Raw genomic sequence first — 19,840 nt, 5'->3', positions numbered from 1 at the left:
GGGCAACCGACGCTCTTTTTTGCATCGGCTTCCCCGCCACACTCCGCAAGGCTGCCAGGGCCTGGTACTCCGGCCTCCGATCGAAAAGTATCCATTCCTTCGGACAGCTCGAGCACTCGTTCGTGGCCCATTTCAGCACCAGCCGAAAGCCGCCGCGAACGTCGGACAGCCTTTTCTCCCTCAAGCAGGGGGAAAACGAGACGCTCCGACACTTCGTGGCGCGATTCAACGCGGCCACGCTCGAGGTCCGGGACCTCAACGAGGACATGGCTGTCTCAGCCATGAAGCGGGGCCTGAGGGCGTCCCGATTCACCTATTCTCTGGACAAGACCTTCCCCCGGACTTATGTTGAGCTACTGGAGCACGCATACAAGTATATGCGCGCGGACGAAGGAGCGTCCGACCGACGCTTGGCCGAGCCCAGAGGCCCGAAAGAGAAGCGGAGGAAAGGTTGGGAGCCCGCCGAATCCAGCAGGCCCCCGACCGATAGTCGGGTCTCGTCACCCCGACGGATCCAAAAATCGCCCCGGCAACAGACTTCGAGGCCGATGCACCCCAGGTATGACTCCTACACTCCTCTCTCCGCTCCCCGTGCGCAGATCCTGATGGAGATCGAGGGAGAGGAATACCTGCGACGGCCTCCGCCTTTGAAGGCAAAAGGCCTCGACCGATGAAAGTACTGCCGGTTCCATCGGAGCCACGGCCACGACACCGAGCGGTGCATCCAGTTGAAGGATGAGTTTGAAGCTCTCATCCGCCGGGGGTACCTCGGCAAATTTCGGAAGGGTCCGCCGACCCAACCAGTTGCCGATCGACGCCCCCAACCGACTGAAGAGGCGACGACCAACCAGCCGACGACCGGAGTTATCAACATGATCTCCAAGCGGCTGGGCTCGGGGACATCTGCAGGAGGGGAGCCAACGAAAAAGCCGCGCCCGGACGACGTAATCACTTTCACGGAAGACGACGTTCGGGGCATCCAAACTCCCTACGACGATGCTGTTGTTGTGTCGGCGACAATAGCGAATTATGATGTAAAACGAATTTTTGTTGATAATGGAAGTTCGACAAATATTTTGTTTTACTCGACCTTCTCCCGAATGCGACTGTCAACTGACCGACTCAAGAGGGTCTCCATGCCCTTGATCGGCTTTGCCGGAGACGCCGTCACGACAGAAGGAGAAATCACCCTGCCCGTGACGGTCGGCACCGAACCACGGCAAAGCACGGTCTCCCTCACTTTTGCGGTCGTCCAAGTTCCTTCGGCTTACAACGCCATACTTGGACGACCCGGATTGAACGTCCTTAAGGCGATCGTCTCGACGTACCATCTCCTTGTTCGGTTTCCGACCAAAAACAGAATCGGGGAGATGCGCGGAGATCAGCAGCTCGCCCGACGATGCTTCCAAATCTCCGCTCAAAGCGACGAGTCGAGGGGATCTCTGACAATCGACAAGCTGGATCAACGGGAGGAGGAAGAACGAGGTTTGCCGGCCGAGCAGCTTGAGGCGATCCCGTTAGGAGAAAATCCCGACAGGAAAGTTTGGGTCGGGACTCAATTGCCCGACACCGAACGATGCCGACTGACGGAGCTGCTGATGGCCAATGCCGACATATTTGCTTGGTCGGCAGCAGATATGTCGGGCATCCCTCCAGAAATAATAACTCACCGACTCAACATCGACCCGACGATGAGGCCGGTGAGGCAGAAGAAAAGGTCCTTCGCCCCCGAGAGGCAGAGGGCCATCGACGAAGAAGTGGACAAGCTACTCGAAGCAGGCTTCATCCGAGAGTCCACGTATCCCGATTGGCTCGCCAATGTTGTCATGGTCAAAAAAGCCAACGGAAAGTGGAGGATCTGCATCGACTACACCGACCTCAACAGAGCCTGCCCAAAAGATAGCTTCCCACTTTCGAAGATCGACCAGCTGGTGGATGCGACGTCCGGATTTCGACTGCTCAGCTTCATGGACGCCTTCGCCGGGTACAACCAGATCCGGATGGCGCCTGAAGATGAGGAGCACACCGCGTTCGTGACTCCCAAGGGCCTCTACTGTTATCGGGTGATGCCCTTCGGATTGAAGAACACCGGCGCCACCTACCAGCGACTCGTCAATAAGGTCTTCAAAGACCAGATCGGGCGCAACATGGAAGTGTACGTGGACGACATGCTGGTGAAAAAGTACTTGGCTTCCCCGCCGCTGCTCGTGAAGCCGCAGGTCGGGGAGACCTTGTATCTCTACTTGGCCACATCCTCCGAGACGATCAGTTCGGTGCTCGTTCGGGAAAACGAGTGCCGAACTCATCAGCCCATCTATTACACCAGCAAAGTGCTCCACGGCGCCGAAGCGAGGTACTCGGAGACGGAAAAGATGATTTTCGCCCTGACCGTCTCTGTACAACGACTTCGACCATACTTCCAGGCCCATGCCATAGTGGTGCTCTCCAACCAGCCCCTGAGGGCAATTTTGCACCGACCGGACACGTCCGGACGACTGGCCAAGTGGGCGATGAAGCTCAGCGAGTTTGACATTCGGTACCGACCGAGGCCTGTCCTGAAGGCTCAGGTCTTGGCCGACTTCATCGCCGAGTGCCCGACAACCGACCAAGGGTCGGGAGCTGAAGACCCAGGACGAGGTGCGGTCCCTGAGCCAGACCCGATCTCCACCTGGGTACTCCACATCGACGGAGCCTCGAACGCTCAGGGAAGCGGGGCCGGGCTTCTGCTCACGAATTCGGATGGGGTGGTCACCGAATACGCCCTCCGATTCGACTTCAAGGCCTCCAACAATCAAGCCGAATACGAGGCACTCCTCGCTGGCTTGAGGATGGCGAAGGAGCTGGGCATCGACAGCCTCCAGGCATTCTCCGACTCTCAGCTGATCGTGGGGCAGGTCAAAGGCGAGTTCGAGGTGCGAGATCCGACCATGATCAAGTACCTTCAGAAAGTGAGGGACCTCGTGGCGCGACTCGAGTATTTCAAAATTTCCCACATCCCTAGGTCGGAGAACGCCCGTGCCGACGCACTCTCCAAATTGGCAACGTCGGCCTACGACTCTTTGGGTCGGACGTTCGTGGAGAACCTCCAGCAGCCGAGCATCGATCGGGTCGAAGAAGTACAGCAGCTAACGTCCGAACCAAGTTGGATGGACCCGATCGTCCGGTACCTGACCGACGGGATCAGTCCTGAAGGTCCCACGGAGGCCAAGCGACTCCGATGGTCGGCCTCGCAATATGTCGTCATGGGCGGCCGACTCTACAAAAGGTCGTTCTCCCTTCCCCTGCTTAGGTGTTTGGGACCGACCGACGCCGACTACGCTCTCCGAGAGGTTCACGAAGGAATTTGCGGGAACCACTTGGGGGGCAAGTCCCTAGCCTTCAAGGTCCTGCGACAAGGCTACTACTGGCCCACCATGAAGAAGGATGCGACCGAGTTGGTTCGGAGGTGCGAGCCGTGTCAAAAGTACGCGAACATCCAACACCAACCGGCCAGCCAAATCGCTCCCATTGTCGCTCCATGGCCCTTCGCCCAGTGGGGAGTCGACATTCTCGGTCCATTCCCACCAGCGTCGGGCCAGAGGAAGTTCATCGTTGTCGCCATCGACTACTTCACAAAGTTGGTCGAGGCCGAGCCCTTGGCGCAGATCACCGAGCGGAAGATGGAGGACTTTATCCAAAAATCCATCATCTTCAGGTTCGGATTGCCGCACACCATCATCACCGACAACGGACGGTAATTCGACAACCAGGACTTCAGAGACTTCTGCGCCAGGTTCCACATTAGGCACCGACTGACTTCAGTCGGGCACCCACAGTCCAATGGCGAGGTCGAGGTGACCAACCGAACCTTGCTCCACGGACTCAAGACTCGACTGAATGAAGCCAAAGGTCTCTGGGTCGACGAGCTGGGCTCCGTTCTGTGGGCTTACCGAACGACCCCCCGCGTCCCGACCGGAGAGTCGCCGTTCAGCTTGGCCTACGGGACAGAGGCTATGATCCCGCTCGAGATTGGCCTGCCATCTTCAAGGGTCGAGCGGTATCAAGAGCCGGACAACTCCGAGAGTCGGAGGGCCGACCTGGACCTCCTCCCCGAGCTACGAGACGAGGCTCAAATCCGAATGGCTTCATACCGACAGAGGGTCGCCCGGTATTACAACGCCAAGGTCAGACCAAAGCTCTTCAGGCCTGGTGACTTGGTCTTGAGGAAGGCGGAGGTCTCGAAACCCTTGGATCAGGGGAAGTTGGCTCCAAACTGGGAAGGGCCCTACAAGGTTGCAGACACCTTCGGGCCTAGAGCCTATCGGCTGGAGACCCTTGAGGGGAAGCCCATTCCCCGGACTTGGAACGCCGACAACCTGAAGCTGTATTGCCAGTGAATTTTGTAATTCAGTAGTCGGAATACAAATTCAGGTTAAAATCTCGGAGTCTTAACTCTTCGACTAATGATCGACGCTCAGCCCCAACGTATCGACGTGGACCTAGCATCCACCTAAAACCGACGACCTCATCATCGGTAACGCATCGGACTCTTGCGAGGATCGACGCATCTACAAGAACGGGAGTTGGCACTCCTTCGACAATCAACGATAAATCGGACCCTTACCAGGACCGATGTATCCATATCAACGGGAGTTGCACTCCTTCGACTTTCGGCAACACATCCGCCCTTGACAAAGGCCGATGCATCTGTTGCGACGGGAGTTCATACTCCTTCTACGGTCAAATTTTCGGACCGAACCATCGGCCAACAGGCCGATCGGGCCCCGACCAGAGAAGGCTAAAAGCCCACGCGACTGTCGTCGCGACTTCCGACCAGGCTACGGCCGGTCGAGGGATATTCGGCTTACCACCGTCTATCGCACGACGCGACCTTAGTCGCATCCACGACTTACCGACCGACCTACGGCCGGCTGGACGACATTCGGCTTGCCACCGTATGTCGAAAGATAAGAGCGAATACCCGATGCAAGAGCATGGGGACCCGACTTACTATCGTTCCCCCGACACTGCGCCGGACGACATTCGACTGAACGCGTCTATGGAAGCCCGACTACCGAACCTTTGCCAGGTTCGGTCGGCTCCCGACTCAACAAGACGCGCCCGACTAAGAGCTCGACCACAAGAAGCCGACCCAAAGTCGGGACGCACTCTACTTTCGGGCTGCACTAGTCGTTGAAGTCCTACCGACTTACGTGAGTTAGCGACTTACTTAAGTTAGCGACTACGTTCGACATCGCAGAAATGTTCGGCATTACAAACAAAAGCAGAAAGGAAGAAGTTTCATTCATTACTAAGAGGAAATTACAAAGTCGGGTCGAAGCCCGATTACATATATTTTTCAGAAAATAAAAAAGTAAAGGTAGTCGGCAGGGCCCGATCATCCGCCCTAGTCGATTTCCTCGACCAACGGAGGATCGGGGATGACCGGCGTGTCGGCCATAAGTGGTGCTGGATCGGTGGCTGAAGGAGGGGCTTCAGTCGGCAAGGGATATCGGTCGGCACCTGCTCCGGGACGGCTTCCTCCGCCACGACGACGCCTCCGAGGCTGGTCGGCCATCTCCTCGGTTCCTTCCCCTTCGGCTCCTTCCTCCTCGGCTAACGGCGGGACGACGCGGCTGACGTCCAGCTCCGGGTACAAGGCATGGACGGCGTCCCGACCGTCCTCGAACCCGACCCGGTATGAGGCGAAGCCCGACTCGAGCATCTCCTCCCGGTATTGGTCGGAAGCCCGAAAGTCTCCACCGCCCGATCGGCCGACTCTTTCGCCGACCTTGCCTCGTCCTCCGCACGGGCGAGCGACTCCCTCGCCGACTCCGCCTCACCTTCGCCATTTCGGCGTCGACCTGGGCGATGGATAGCTCCTCTTCGGCTTCGCGAGCTTCTCCAGGCTGACCCGAAGTTGCTCGCGTTCCCCTTGAAGTTCGGCGGTGGCACCGTCTCGTTCGCGCCGAAGACGACGCACGGCCCGACCCTTATGTTTGGCCTCCTTCTTGGCCGATCGAAGTTCGGCCCAAGCCGGGAGACCTCGTCAACTAACTTGGCCTCCCGGTCGGCCGATTGCTGAAGTTGGTCGGCCAACATCGCCCTCTCCGCTTCGGCCGCCGCCGACCTCTCCTTGTAAGCTGCCCGAACGTTGCCGAACCTTCGGTACCCGGCCTCCAGTTCGGACATCGTGAAGATCAGCTGCCGATTGAAAAAGCTTCGTCAGGATCACATAACAAGAAAATTTCTAAGGGAAAGAAGAAGTGATGCGAAGCTTACCTCAACCATGGTCGGGTAGAACCGCGACAGCATCTCGGTCACCTGCCGAGATCGCAGTGACTCTACGTCGGCTGGGAGGAGGATCCCTGACACAACCTCCTCGCAAGGTTGTGGTCGGCCAACGCCGACGCTCCCTCGGGGTAGTACGCGCTGGGAGGCGCAGATCGGCTCCTCGACCTTGTCTCGTCTGCGGGCTCCATCGGGGCTTTCCCCCGATCAGCTGCCCCGATCGACGGGACCGGCAGCGAGGGGACGCTGGAGTTCGACCCGGCGCCCCCCGTTGCGCCAACGGACGCCGCCGGACGATGTTCGGTTTCCCGAACGTCATCCGGCTCCACCGGCACCGGCGAAGCCGCCGATGTCCCTCGGCCGCCTCCTCGGCCGGTCTCTCCTCCGCGTGAACCATCGGAGCCGGGAGGGCTATTACGGGCTCCGACTGATCGGTCGTCGACGCCTCGACGGTCGGCGGAGCTGGAGCAGGTTTCTTCGGGGGGCGCGAAGGACCGGCCCCCGATGCTGGCCTCTTCCTCGTGGCGAACCGCCGAATCTCGGCATCTGTCGGCCGCATCCTTGGGGGTGTCCCTGCAATACCGACAAAATGTTAAAGACCGGACCAAGAGCCGAATGAAAAGAAAGACCGGGGGATCGGGCGATACCTATTCGGGGACCAGACTCAAGCCAGCATCATAGAGAGCTTGTTCGGTAACAAGCTCCCTCTGCTTCGGGACCGACATGTCTTTCAGTCGGTGGAAGTCCTCCCGGTCGTCCGCCTCCACCCGGCTGTTGTCGTTGGCCTCGGTTCGGGGCACACCCCAGCGGGAAGGAAAGCCCCAAGGAGATGAGGAGGAAACAAAAAAAATTGGTTCTTCCACCCATGAATGGATGATGGAAGACCGGTGATGAAGCAAGACCCTTCCGGGGGTTGAAGAGCCACCACCCTCGGGCTTTAGGGTGGGGTCGGAGCACAAAGAATGCCCGGAAGAGTGAAACGCGAGGGTTGGTCGGCAAGAGCTGACACAACAGCGCGAAGGAAATGATTAAACGGACAGAGTTCGGCGCCAGTTGCGCCGGACAGAGTCCGTAATAATCTAATAAATTCCGGACAACTCCGAATCGGAAGCCGAAGACCCGCGCGAAGGTCTTCAACATATAGCGCCAGATCGCCAGGCGGAGGGCTGTTGACCCGACCGCCGGCCCCTGGAGCAGAGAGCCGAAACTGCTCCGGGATGCGATATTGCTCCCGAAGCCGATCGACATTCGGCCCCGAAAGCGAGGAGGCCTCATCTTCCGGAGCCGATCGGGAGTCGTCGGTCGGGTTCCCCGACCGAGCTCCCTGAGTCGGTTTCCTGTCATTTGCCGGAACCGAATAGAAGAAGAAAGAGAAGAAAGGAAGAAGAAGGAAGGAGGGACCACGAACCAGATGGATCCCTCCGGAAGCAAGAGAGCTCTGCCCGCGACGACTGAGAAATCGCCCGGACAGAGTTTCCCCAGCAAATGGCAAATGTGGGTCATGGGTCCGGGAGGTCCTATATATATAGGGCCGACCGACGGCCGAGATGCTTCCGCGCCGACCAAAGACCCGCAGATGCGCGACGCGTGGCGCCCGCCGGTTGGCGGAGATTCGGCGCGCCCCGTCCGGGACGCCGCACCGCCCACATTAAATGCCGGAGGCGCCGGCCAACCACCTCGACACGCGGCGCGCGGGGCGCGGCTCCGCATTCATGCGCCCGCGCCGATTCGCGTTCCGATGGGATGCCTGACAGCGGCCCACTCTCCCGCGATCGGCGCCGAATATCCGATCGTCTGACGCCGTATCGTCCGGCGCCCGATCTTCTGACACCGACGTAACGTCTGACGACGACAAGACGTGGCGTCTGACACCTGACGACCGACTGACTTCTGACACCGACTAGACGTCCGGATCGCTTGGCATTTATGAGGCGTCTGACATCGGATCAGCCGCGGTACGGTCGGATCTAGCATGCGACAAATCCACTCCCAGTCGTCCGGATTGCTGCCCGAATGAAAGCATCGGCCAGCTCACCACCCGACTTAGGAGTGGAGGGGGGCAACTGTTGGGGGATACCCACCGACCGATCGTCGGTCGGGGCGACCGACTGCCGACTGGCCGACCGACCGACTGCGGCCCGACCGACGACTGGCGGCCCGACCGACTCCGACCGACTAACGGTCCGACCGACTCCGACTGGCCGATCGACCGACCGATCGTCGGTCGGGGGACGACCGACCATCAGCGGCTAACACCGGCCATTCAACGGTCCATCGCCGACTGGGATTGTCGGCGTATCCATCCCGACCGACTGAACCCGGAGGTCGATGGCCGACTCACATGAAACTCGCCGACCGACGGAGGAACCCGACGCCACTCTGCTGGCCACCGACCCGGATCGGCCGACCCCTCCGATCGCGTACAGCCGCAGACCTTGTCAGCTCTGACACGGACATGCGGCCGGTTACCTAGGGCATTGTCCCCCGAGGGCATTGTCAACCCTAGTGATTGGACAGCCGCACGGCGACATGACATTTTCACGGCGACTCTGACAGTCCACAGTGAGTTGACAGTTCCTCACTTGTCCGCGCCATTAATGACGGCGCCATACCGTGCTCCACTATATAAACCGGGGAAGGCAACAGTGCAAGGATCGATCCACTCCGTCTCTCCCAAAAACGCAGGCTCGCTCCTCTCTCTCTCTCTCTCAGAGCTCTCTGTCTACATTTCACTGTTACCCAGTCACCTCTCTGACTTGACCGTCGGAGGGTCTCCGCCGGAGCCGCCTCGGTCAGTGCGGATTCTTTTGCAGGTGCACGCTCCCCGACGATCGGACGACGAGGCGATTGGCCGCAACACGTATAACGTTACTTATTTTGTAACAATCCATATTCAAACAACCTACCCGAATCCATATAGATCCTTTAGAGCCTCATTATCCCAAAATCAGAAACGTATCAAATTAGGGTTTTACTTATAATCCCAAAAAAAACTCTCTATATATATTTTTTTCAAAATTCAGAAGTTCTAATTTTCTTTTAATACATAGATATCATGATGGGAACTGGCAATTATTCAGACGACATTCACCCCACTCATGTTAATTGGAACACAATGAGTCCGTCGAGAAGAATGATTTTGGAGAGGGAGAAAAGAATTCCTTTCAAGCGAAGTCCGCAGTACAGGGTCAGTACAAAAGGGTGAGCACCCAAAGGTCTCCGGACACCATTACACATGGAGACAGCAAATCCTTTGGAAAGGACAAGACAGAGTCCTCATCATGAGAAGCAAGAGGGAGGATTCATATAGCCTGGGCTGTCCCTTGGGCATAGTAACATTGAGCTAATGAAGGGGAATTGGCATCCACGAACTTCAAGTCTATATCTTGGAGTATAACGTTCTTACAGTTCACAGTTTTGCTGCAGAAGAGATGCACTGCCATCCTTGAAGCCGAGGTGCCTCTGATGTTTTGGAATGTGACATTGCTTATCTCAACCAACGACGGTGCCTGCAAGCAAGAATAAATAGATGTAATGCATTTTTCTTTTTTTTTTTTCTTGTAGAAAAATATGTGTAAAAGGTTGTATCAGCTTTGGAGACCAGGATGGCAGTCTTCTAACCCTAGATGTGTAAACTTGAAGCCTTCAAGCAAATTTCTTTTTCCCTCTTTGATGTCATTCTGAACCATGCAAATCTAGTTCAGCATTTTATTTTTTTTTTTGGTATAGAGTAATTTTCTCATTTCACATATAATTTATTCATGGTTTTCAAGTAGCTTTTTGGCTCAGTTGTTGTGAACTTTCAATAGTATTTGGAAGCCTGCAGACTCGAAAGACAAAAGAGATAAATGTTGGTTCGCTGCTTATAATTATCTAATTATCTAGATCCTGATACTTGGGGGATTCACAATATAAAATCTGAATCTAAAACTATAGCTCACAATTTAATATCAATGCTGATCATATATAATTTAATTTGGCAAAAGATCAAGAGTTGCATCATATTCCCTCGCAGGTTTAAGTGGCTTCTTTCCATCAAATGGGTGTAAGATTTTTGTGTAGTAAGAGAAGAGAGCTGGCTCTTACCCCTTTCTCACAGTTGCCAACCGGGCAGTACTCTTGGTCGACGATGATGGGGTTTTGGACGCCATTCATCACCACATTTTCGAAATGGAAATCTGAAGCACGGCTGCTCTCGGAATTCTGCCATGTCTTGACCCTGAGACCGTTTGTGGTTCCGGTGAGGGTGCAGTTCTTCACGGTCACCCCGCTCACGTCTGGCTCGTTGTGGTATCGGCCGAGGCTCCCAATGCTGATGCCATGGCCTGGGCCGCAGGACACCCCGGAGACGAGGATTTGCCTGCTTCCCGGGCCGACGGAGATGCAGTCGTCGCCGGTGCCGATCTCCGAATCTGTGATCCTGACGTTAGTCGAGTTACCGATGTGGATTCCGTCGGTGTTGGGGGCTTCTTCTGGTGCGATGATCTTGATGCGGTGGATCCTAACGTTGTTGGACCCGAAGATAGTCATCTGGAAGGACTTGCTGTCCACCACGGATATGCCGCGGACGGTGGCTCTTGCGACGAAGTTTAGTCTCAGATTCTTTGATTTGAGAAGGACAAGAAAAACACATCAAATCTTGTGGTCAGACACGTATCCGAGTGATATATAATAAAAGAAACCTAATTTTATGAAGTGTTGATCAGCAGAAACTTATTAATTATTTCTAACGCGAAGATATAAGCTGATGATGCATGTTTTGAACATGAATTTCTACTTGATAAATGATTTTTATTGTTCTTCTCAAAAAAAAAAAAAAAAAAAAAAAGTTTAGGCTACGTTAGTTGCATCTCCGGGTTGGACAAATATGTAATTTAGCTGGCAATTGCAACTCTTGTCCACTCATGCACATCAGTGAAGTCCAAATAACAATATTTTAAAGAAAATGTACAGAAGATAATTTTTCTTGTATGGGATTTCTCATTATATATATTTTGAAGATTATGATGCAATATACTTACAAATTGTAGCGAAAATTAATTCACAAATTGCAACTTAATTTTGAAAAAAAAATAAATCTTGTGCAGTCTAAGGTAGATATGCAATTCTATATATTGAGGATGATATTTAGCTTGCAAATGCAACACTAACTAAAATGATTTGTGTGCTCATGACTATCGATGAAGCTATTTGATGTCCTTTTTTTATATGGAAAATGCCAAAAAATAATTTTCTGTATTTTCTTGGAACAAGGATTTCATTTTTTCGAAGAAAGCCTGTTATTATAATTCCTCTACAAGAATAAGCAAAAAAAATAAGAGTTTTTTTTTTTTTTTTTGGAGCATGGATCCTTGGATGGATGCCTTTCTACTAATAATAAAACTTACCTCCTATCTTCACTTTTTTCTCATGATTGTATTTCTTAATTTTCACTGTGCAAAACTAAACATATAAAACCTGTCATCAAGAGAATGCTTATTGTTGACGTAAAGAACAAGAAGGAACAGTGAAGGAGAAGAAGAGATCAGGTCCACGTTAACAATTAAGCATACTTACACCAGGAAGGAGGCTGCAGTCTTTCTTTTTAGAGCATGTGTTGTGCTGCCACGCGTAGGATCCTTGGCCATCAAATGTTCCAGCACCCGTTATCAACAACCTATCGATGTGATTAAAGGTGATCCACTCCTTGTGACCTTGTTGATTGAAAACATTTATATCGGGCTGCGCTTTCACCACACCGGAGAGCAGCACCTCCATAAGGCCATTGCATGGCCCCTCGAACCTAATTGGGTTAACCAAGTACTCACCCCTTGGAATAACAATCTTTTTTCTTCCTTCCAGCGGACATGCTGTTTCCCATGCTTTCAGGAAAGCCTGCAGATAGATTAAAATGATGCAAATGCTGCGAATGAATACGTTGTCGAGGAAATAGACAACATCTTTGACTGCAGATATATTATTTTGGACCTAAATTAACTCATTAATTGAACAAGATATGATTGTGTTTAGATATTGAGTTTATTGGACCCAACCTCATGAACTCATTTCGGGGAGAAACTAATTAGTTTAGGTCCAGTTTGGCTAGACCTGGCCAAACCATGGACCTAGTTGAGAAAAAATTAAAAGACATGGATTGGATCCGATCCAATCGGATCTAATTCAAAGTTCAAGGAATTTTCTTTCACCGACAATCCAACTAGGGAAATACTGGCCCACCAAGTTGTGAAGGAATTACAACCAAAAAAGCTGAGCATCATAATGCACACAAATAGGTGGCATGCATGTATTTTTGTCCCTTCATGGAGCTCAAAGCTTTTTTTTTTTTTTCTATATAACACCAGCAGTATATATATGCAGCAACAGCAATAAATTAATGACAAAATGATGATCAAAAGCACCTTCTTGCAAGATTCAAATCCAAAATATAGATTCAAAAGAAAAAGAGGTGCAACCATTGCCCCAATTGGAACATCATATGAAAATTACTTCTTTCAATGATCATATGCATATATGGTACTAGCTACTTGCATGGGTTTTTTACATCGATGTTAGAGTGATTCTCCGCCACCTTCTTAATCATTTAAAAAAAAAAAAGAAAAAAAGTAAAAAAGAAAAGCCATAAACACAAAAAAGAGAAACTTCGTTTGTGCATGCTTACCGCAGAGTCGTCGGATTTTCCGTCAGCAGCCGCACCAAACTTCTTCACATTGAAAGCAGCAATCCGCTTGCGTTGGATAGTTTGGCTTTGAGCGATTGCACCCAAGGCATGCCTTCGACGAAATATTCTACCAACGAGTCTTCCTCTTCCATGTCTCCTACCGTCGATCTGCACTACATTTGATATAAAGATAAGCAACAATAATGCCGATATCAACCAGGTCCTTTTGAGCTCCATTAGGACCCAGGCTTCTTCCCTCCCTCTCTCTCCCTTCAGCTTTCGAACTCTCAAGGTTTATGGTCATCAAGGAGGAGTGTCCAAGGCCTTGACAACCCTCCTTGCCTTGAGGATCGAGGTGTGGGGAGGTGGAGGGTTCTTGTCATGCAAAGCTCGCCTTTTGATGCCCAAACACCTAAATTTAGGATGCTTCTTCTCATGCACTTTGCCTTCCTTTTAGTGGTCTAGAATGTCTCAACCGTCCGTGAGGTGCTCGCAGCCACTTGATTCGGTCATTAGCGATGGCTTGCCCTCCTCCAACTACGGTACGTCAACCATATTTCCCTTGCTCCACCACCTTTACCTACAGTAAAAACGGGGCTCCCTCACCAACCACATACGTACCCGATGAGAAAATATTCATTGCAACGTTGACACCATGTCACAGTGGTAACAAATCAATGAAAAATTGAGAATGGGTGAAATACATGAAGGTAACGTGGGATATTATCCATGAGGCAATCGATAAAATATAAAAATTTTTATTGATTTGTTACAAATTTGATATGATATCACCATTGCAACGAATATTTTTTCATACCGGAGATAATGGTAGGAAGTGCCGGTTAGGCTGTTGCATTCTCTAAATAAGCATGCATACACAATACATGTAAGGAAAAAAAAAAAAAAACATAAAACAAAATCAATATAAGTGGCGGGATCGGTTGGATGATCGTTGAGCTATTTTGATGTTTCTGATGCAACACTGACCAAGAAATCATGCGGTAATTATTAAGCTGCAGAAGCAAAACTTATCACATGCATTTCGAATGGGAACACATGCCGATGTATCACATAGCTCAATATGTAATCAACGGTCAATTTTGCATTGGATAATGTAGAGGTCGATAGTGTATTAACTTTATCACACTTTCGAGCCCCTTTAATTTGCTTATTTTGGCCCCTTAATTGTTTCTTTAATTTCTTAGATTTGGGCTTTCAATCAGCATTAACATTCTCATCTAATCAGAAAATAGTTCATTGTTTGATAGAAGTACCCATGTAATTAGTAAATCATAAATAGCATCATTCAAGGAATTGCATCCATGTATTTCTTGCATGGATGAGACAATGACTGTTGAGCAAGTTCTTAATCCATGTAAAGCATCCTATATATAATACTGACCCTTTTCCTATTAACTTAAGTTTTAGAATCCAGTAATAGGTTCACATGATATCAGAGTGCAGGCTTGCTGGACTCAACATGGTTATTATTAATTAAGAGAAAAGCTCTTATCCCTTGATTATTTCCAGTCCCTTTATCAACCTAAATTTCTATCAGTAGTCATGACTCGACATGGCAAATATAGAAGGAATGCACTGCTCTCCTGTTTTGAAAAATCCATATGGTTGTTGTAGCCTGCCTTAACTTGGTATTTAAATTTTAGCTTCAACGTTGACACATGACCCCAGCCCAGCTGAACCATGTAGAGGCTGCTAGAAAACAAGAGCCAGAAAATTAGCCTCTTCAAATGAGCAGCACAATAAACCCTCTCTCCTCTCACTTACCCATATTAGTCGTATAAGAATAAGATTAATGACCGTTATTGTCTCGTACGTGACATATGAATGAATGAAAATATTTGGAGAAAAAAAGCTTTGCTCATATCATATTTCGCTGAATAAAGATCTTACACCAATTACGACCTAGACCTTTCAATAATTTTTAGACCAAAATATGTTCTTTAAGCATAATACAATAAGTTTTTATAATAAAAAATTTAATAAGTCGTTTACCTAACATGTAATGGTATGCAAATAAAAATTAATAAATAAAATCATAAAATGAACCTGACCTAGAATTGAGGTGCACATCCACTTTTCAAAAGAGCAAGATCACTCTCTCCAGAGCTTTCAGCAAAACCTCTCCCAATATCCTAATGTTGGGGTAGGTGCTCGTTACTTAACCAACCTCAATCGGAGGCCTACCTAGATAAAAGCCGACGTCATTGGGAGAATACCGACGTGAAGCTACCGATGTGGAGTCAGATCATGGAGGTCATCATAAAGCCAGCCTCGACGCGAAGCCAGGGTCACCAGAGGGCCGACCTCATTAGAAGACCATGATCCTCAGGAAATCGATCTCATCAGAAGACCGATCTCATCTGAAAGCTGAGGTCAGGAGAAGTCCGATCTCAACATCACCTGGACATGACGACATTGTCCGAGTTAAAAGCTACATCAGCCAACAATCGATCTGTTTCTCCAACAACATCAGCGAGAAACTGATGTACTTACCTATTGCGACAGCCTAGTTCGAAGATCAGATTTTTCAGCTGCCTACAGCATCTGATGCTTCAGATCGGTCATATACCGACCTGACCCTCCAAACCTATTTGGCGAGCTCGAGACTGCTGGTGCACAGGTTACTCATCTCGGACTACTTCCAATCCCTTTCATCTTGCTCCAGCTAGTGATCGATCTAGATGTCGACATCGATCAAACCGTCAGAGGTCAAGTAAGACTGTCATACAGTCATATCGAGTCATATCAAGTCGTATCATCCTGAGATCATACCCTAAATGGTCTACTTCGCACCATGATAGGACACCACAAAGTTATTAATTATGCCATATACGTGCAATAAGGCCCATTGTCGCGACCATCGGCATGCCGGACAAAAGGCATGCCTGCTGACGGGGTCATTTAAAAATGTCCCCATATGGCTCCATATAATTGGATGTTATCGGAATACATTTTGTCCTTTCGTCCTTCATCTTGCTCCCTCTATAAATGAAAATAAAAGAAGATCCCTAGAAGGTACGCACACTCTAATACTCAAAATCTAAAACTCTACCTCACTCGCTCCTCCATCTGTTGAGCTAAAAACTGACTTGAGCGTCAGGCTTCGATGAAGGCTTTTCTTACAGGTTTCTTTGCTGCCACTGGACGCCATCGGTCGACTTTTCCATCCGACCTGAGTTGACCCTGCCTTCATTCGGTGCACCGTGAGCCCTCGCTCCTGATCTCGACCCTTTTAACTATGCCCTCTCTACGACGAGCAATCCTTCTCCACCGGCCCCCGACCGTCTGATACTCATGCACGACAATCCAACTACCCCATCGGAGACAAGTAGCAACAATTTAGCGCATCAGGTAGAGGAGGAGAAACATCCTTGCAGGACTTACAATGGCCAAGACGAGAGCACAAAATGCTTCTCTTAGTTTTGCTCGATGCTCATCACGGCATGATGCACTTTAAACGACCATCGGAGAGCCGAGTGCCTCGCGATCAAAGGAAACAGCGGACTTGCAACAGCTTGCCATCTTGGTACAGTAGTTAGAGCATTGACGGAGGCTGTTCACAGTCTCTAGCAGACTGCAAAGCAGCAGCAGCAATGACGGATGGAGAATTCAGTACTGTGGGATGCACCCTTCAGGCAGAGTCCCCAATCCTATTCTCTATCCTGCCACTTGTCTCGATGCTCCTATCGGACAGCTTCCCATCCCGTCCAATGGTCACCACAAGCTAACTCTCAACGTACTCTGCATACCACTTTTGGTGATCGTCGGTGGAGCTGTCAAGATGGGTCAGCCCGCCTCGATCCGCCTCTAAATGGGTCAGGATGGGCTGGCCCATTTAACTGACGGGTTGAAAAAATCCCAATCCGACCCAACCCGTCATGGGCCATGAGTTAAAAGGGCCAATCCGTCAAAATTCAAAAAAAAAAAAATTGTAAACAGCAATATAAACTGAATTTCATATTCAATTTGAACTCAAATCAACCTATCAAAGTCTCATCTCTCAATTCTTAGAGTCACAAAATGAAATTATCAAACTTAAACTAAATACTTAATACAAACGGGGAGGAGGAGCTCACCGAAGAGTAAGGGAGGAGAGGGGTCAGGATACAAGCATGGAGGAGCTCGCGAGGGCCCGGGATGCAAGCGTCGGTGGGGCGGAGGGAGGAGGGGGGATCGGGGGCCGTGATGCAGGCATTGCCACGTCGGAGAGCATAGAGGAGCTTGCGGGGGGCCGGATTGCACCCGTCGGGGAGTGGGGGGGAGGAGGGGGGTCCGGCCATCCGGGGCTGTGATGCGGGTGTCGGAGAGCATGGAGGAGCTCATCGGCCATCGAGGTTGTACCAAAAAAAATAGAGAAGAGACTCACCATGGTCTATGGAAACTAGGCGACGACCGATGGCGTCTGGATGCGGCAACGGCTACAGCGGCAATGGCGACGGTTTGATGGTCTCTCCTCTGACCTCTCTTTCTCATTGAAAGCCTGAAAGGGATAAGGGTAAGGGGAAAGGACGAGAGTGGGAGTTAGGAATTTTAGGTTTGGGCCTTTGGGGTTGTTGGTTGGGAATTGTCGAATTGGGAATTTGGGATCGAGAGTGGGAGGCTGGGGCCTGGACGCCTGGGAGTCAATGAGTGGAGGTTGGAGCGGTGAAAAATTATTCTTTCTGATTTTGATTGATCAATAAGTAATAAAATATTAATTAATTAATTTTGATATATATATATAAAGAGATGGATCAATCTGTCTCGATCCGCTCCGATCCATCGATCCAAACAGGACAAGTCATTTGACCTGCTTTTAAACAGGTTGCTAAAATATGAACTCAATCCGTCCCGTTTACATGACCGGATGGGCCAACCCGATGGGCCCAACCCAATTAACAGCTCTAATCGTCGGTCTCCTTCCCCTTGACGAGCTTCACACAAGAGAAAGAGGCCTTGATTTCTGTCAAAATCTTCTTTCGGAGAAGGTTTTACCCTCGGATATTCCAAGCATTTCGATGAATCTCAGCGGCAGTTGGATGAATATGGCCTCAAGTTGAACGAGTTTGATCACTATTTGAATCAGCTCCAAACGAATAGTTGAGATCGCACTGGTGAGCTCGGGATTAGCACCGTCCGTCCTTCTCTCGATGGATTCTCCATGAATTGAATCCAAATCGGTTCAAGATGCCGTAGCTGAAACTGTACGACAACACCACCGATCCGCTCAACCACCTCAAGAGCTATAAAGCTCTCATACTTCTTCAGGGGGCATCTGACGTCCCCCTTTGCATCATCTTTCCAATCACCCTCAGAAAAATTACTCGAACATGGTACTCCAGATATCAATTGGGAGTATCCATTCATTTGATCAGCTTGGACAGCTTTTCCTAGCACACTTCGGTACCAATCAAAAGATGCCACGAACATCCAACAACCTTTTCTCCGTCAGATAGCAAGATGGAGAATCTCTATGAGACTTTGTGGTGTGCTTCAATGCTGCCACCTTGGAGGTCCAAAACCTCGATGAATCGATGGCCATTGCAGCCATGAAGCGGGGACTACATGTTGGAAATAGTATCTCAAAGCCAATCGTCAGCCTGTTGACGGTTGTGCTCCTTTTGTATTAGTACATGAATTATAAATAAATAAAAATTATTTTGATATTTTTTCATCACAAATGTTTCATCTTCTAATGAACTTCTGTGTTGTGGTGAAGTCCTTAGGATTATTTAGACTCGACAAAAGAGGATTTGTCGCTTAGTCCTTAAATCTGTTCGCGATCAAATGATACGTTGTTACCAAGGACGACAATGTTTATCGAGCATAGGTCGTTGTGTGCCATATGGGTTGGTTGTCCTCATAACCAAGGAGTGTGAAGATAGTGGTATGGCATACAGGTGAGATGTAATGGTACATCTGCACTGAACGTGACCGACTCTGGAGCTATTTCTGCTGTCAAGATTTGCTCCGATGGGATATGGGTATAAATGTCCCTCTGACCTGAGACTGCCACGGTGACTTGCAAGCAACTCACTGCACTTAGACACTGGACTACTTGAATTTCTAATTCAGTGACGGAAGACTGCTGGGTGTAGTCAAGTACTTGACTTGTCGGTGCGTGTGTCAAGATGTAATTGACCACTCCAGTTTAGGAGTTGTGTACAGTCATATTTCAATTTAGCAAAATCTTGGTCAGGGTAGTCCTAGTGAGGAGTCACAGGACTAATTGAGTTGAGCACGATTCGGATGATCTTATCAGGGTTGACAGTTTAATCCTGAGTCATCCTAAACACAGGGGTCGAAAAGGATGAATTATACGGTAACCATATTCACGTAGGTTCTGAATGTTGCGATTGCGACTATTCGACCTATCCGGTCGTCAGATACCATTGCTAGATGGTCACTTCGATTAGTACAGAAATTGGTTCCTGTGCTACCAGCTTAGGTTCGAACCTGCGAGGTCACACACATTAGAGGTTCCTTTCTGATTTGATGGCTGATTATGAGTCTTATGTGTTTGGGACTCTATGATTGAGAATTAGGATTCTCTGATCATGAGTTTCACACATTTTGGATACCGGGGTCAAAATTTTGAATTTCAAATTTGATTTGAAATTTGAACTCTTCGATCAAGGTTTCATATTGATGGACTTTGATACCCGATTGCCCATCGGATTTGGACTCAATAATTATGAGAGGTTTTATTAGTGATTTGATCACTAATTAACTCAACTTGATTGAGTAATTATTTTTGGATCAAGTCCAATTGAATTGGATTCAGTTGGGTTTGACCCGATTAGGTTAAGAGTTGACCTAATCATCGAGATGGTTTGGTCCCTGATTTGATCAGGAGTTAGGCTTAGTCAATTTCTGATTTGATTAAAATTTTATTGAGCCTAATTAAGCCTA

General features: G+C 49.8%; 1 protein-coding gene across 2 annotated transcripts; it reads right to left on the bottom strand.

The window, feature by feature from the left end:
• Positions 1 to 9,239: 9,239 nt before the first annotated feature.
• LOC105039487 (exopolygalacturonase) lies at positions 9,240 to 13,322 on the bottom strand. 2 transcript variants are annotated; one of them, NM_001303585.1, is given in 5 exon segments: positions 9,240 to 9,584; positions 9,587 to 9,779; positions 10,357 to 10,872; positions 11,827 to 12,144; positions 12,929 to 13,208. In NM_001303585.1, coding segments are annotated over 5 exon segments (1,299 nt in total). In that variant the 5' UTR covers positions 13,166 to 13,208; the 3' UTR covers positions 9,240 to 9,549.
• Between the last annotated feature and the right edge of the window lie 6,518 nt (positions 13,323 to 19,840).

This window comes from Elaeis guineensis, chromosome 12, assembly GCF_000442705.2.
Source record: "Elaeis guineensis isolate ETL-2024a chromosome 12, EG11, whole genome shotgun sequence".
Taxonomy (NCBI): Eukaryota; Viridiplantae; Streptophyta; class Magnoliopsida; order Arecales; family Arecaceae; genus Elaeis; species Elaeis guineensis.
The sequence above is the reverse complement of the archived record's forward strand: the minus strand, read 5'-3'. Positions and strand labels throughout refer to the sequence as shown.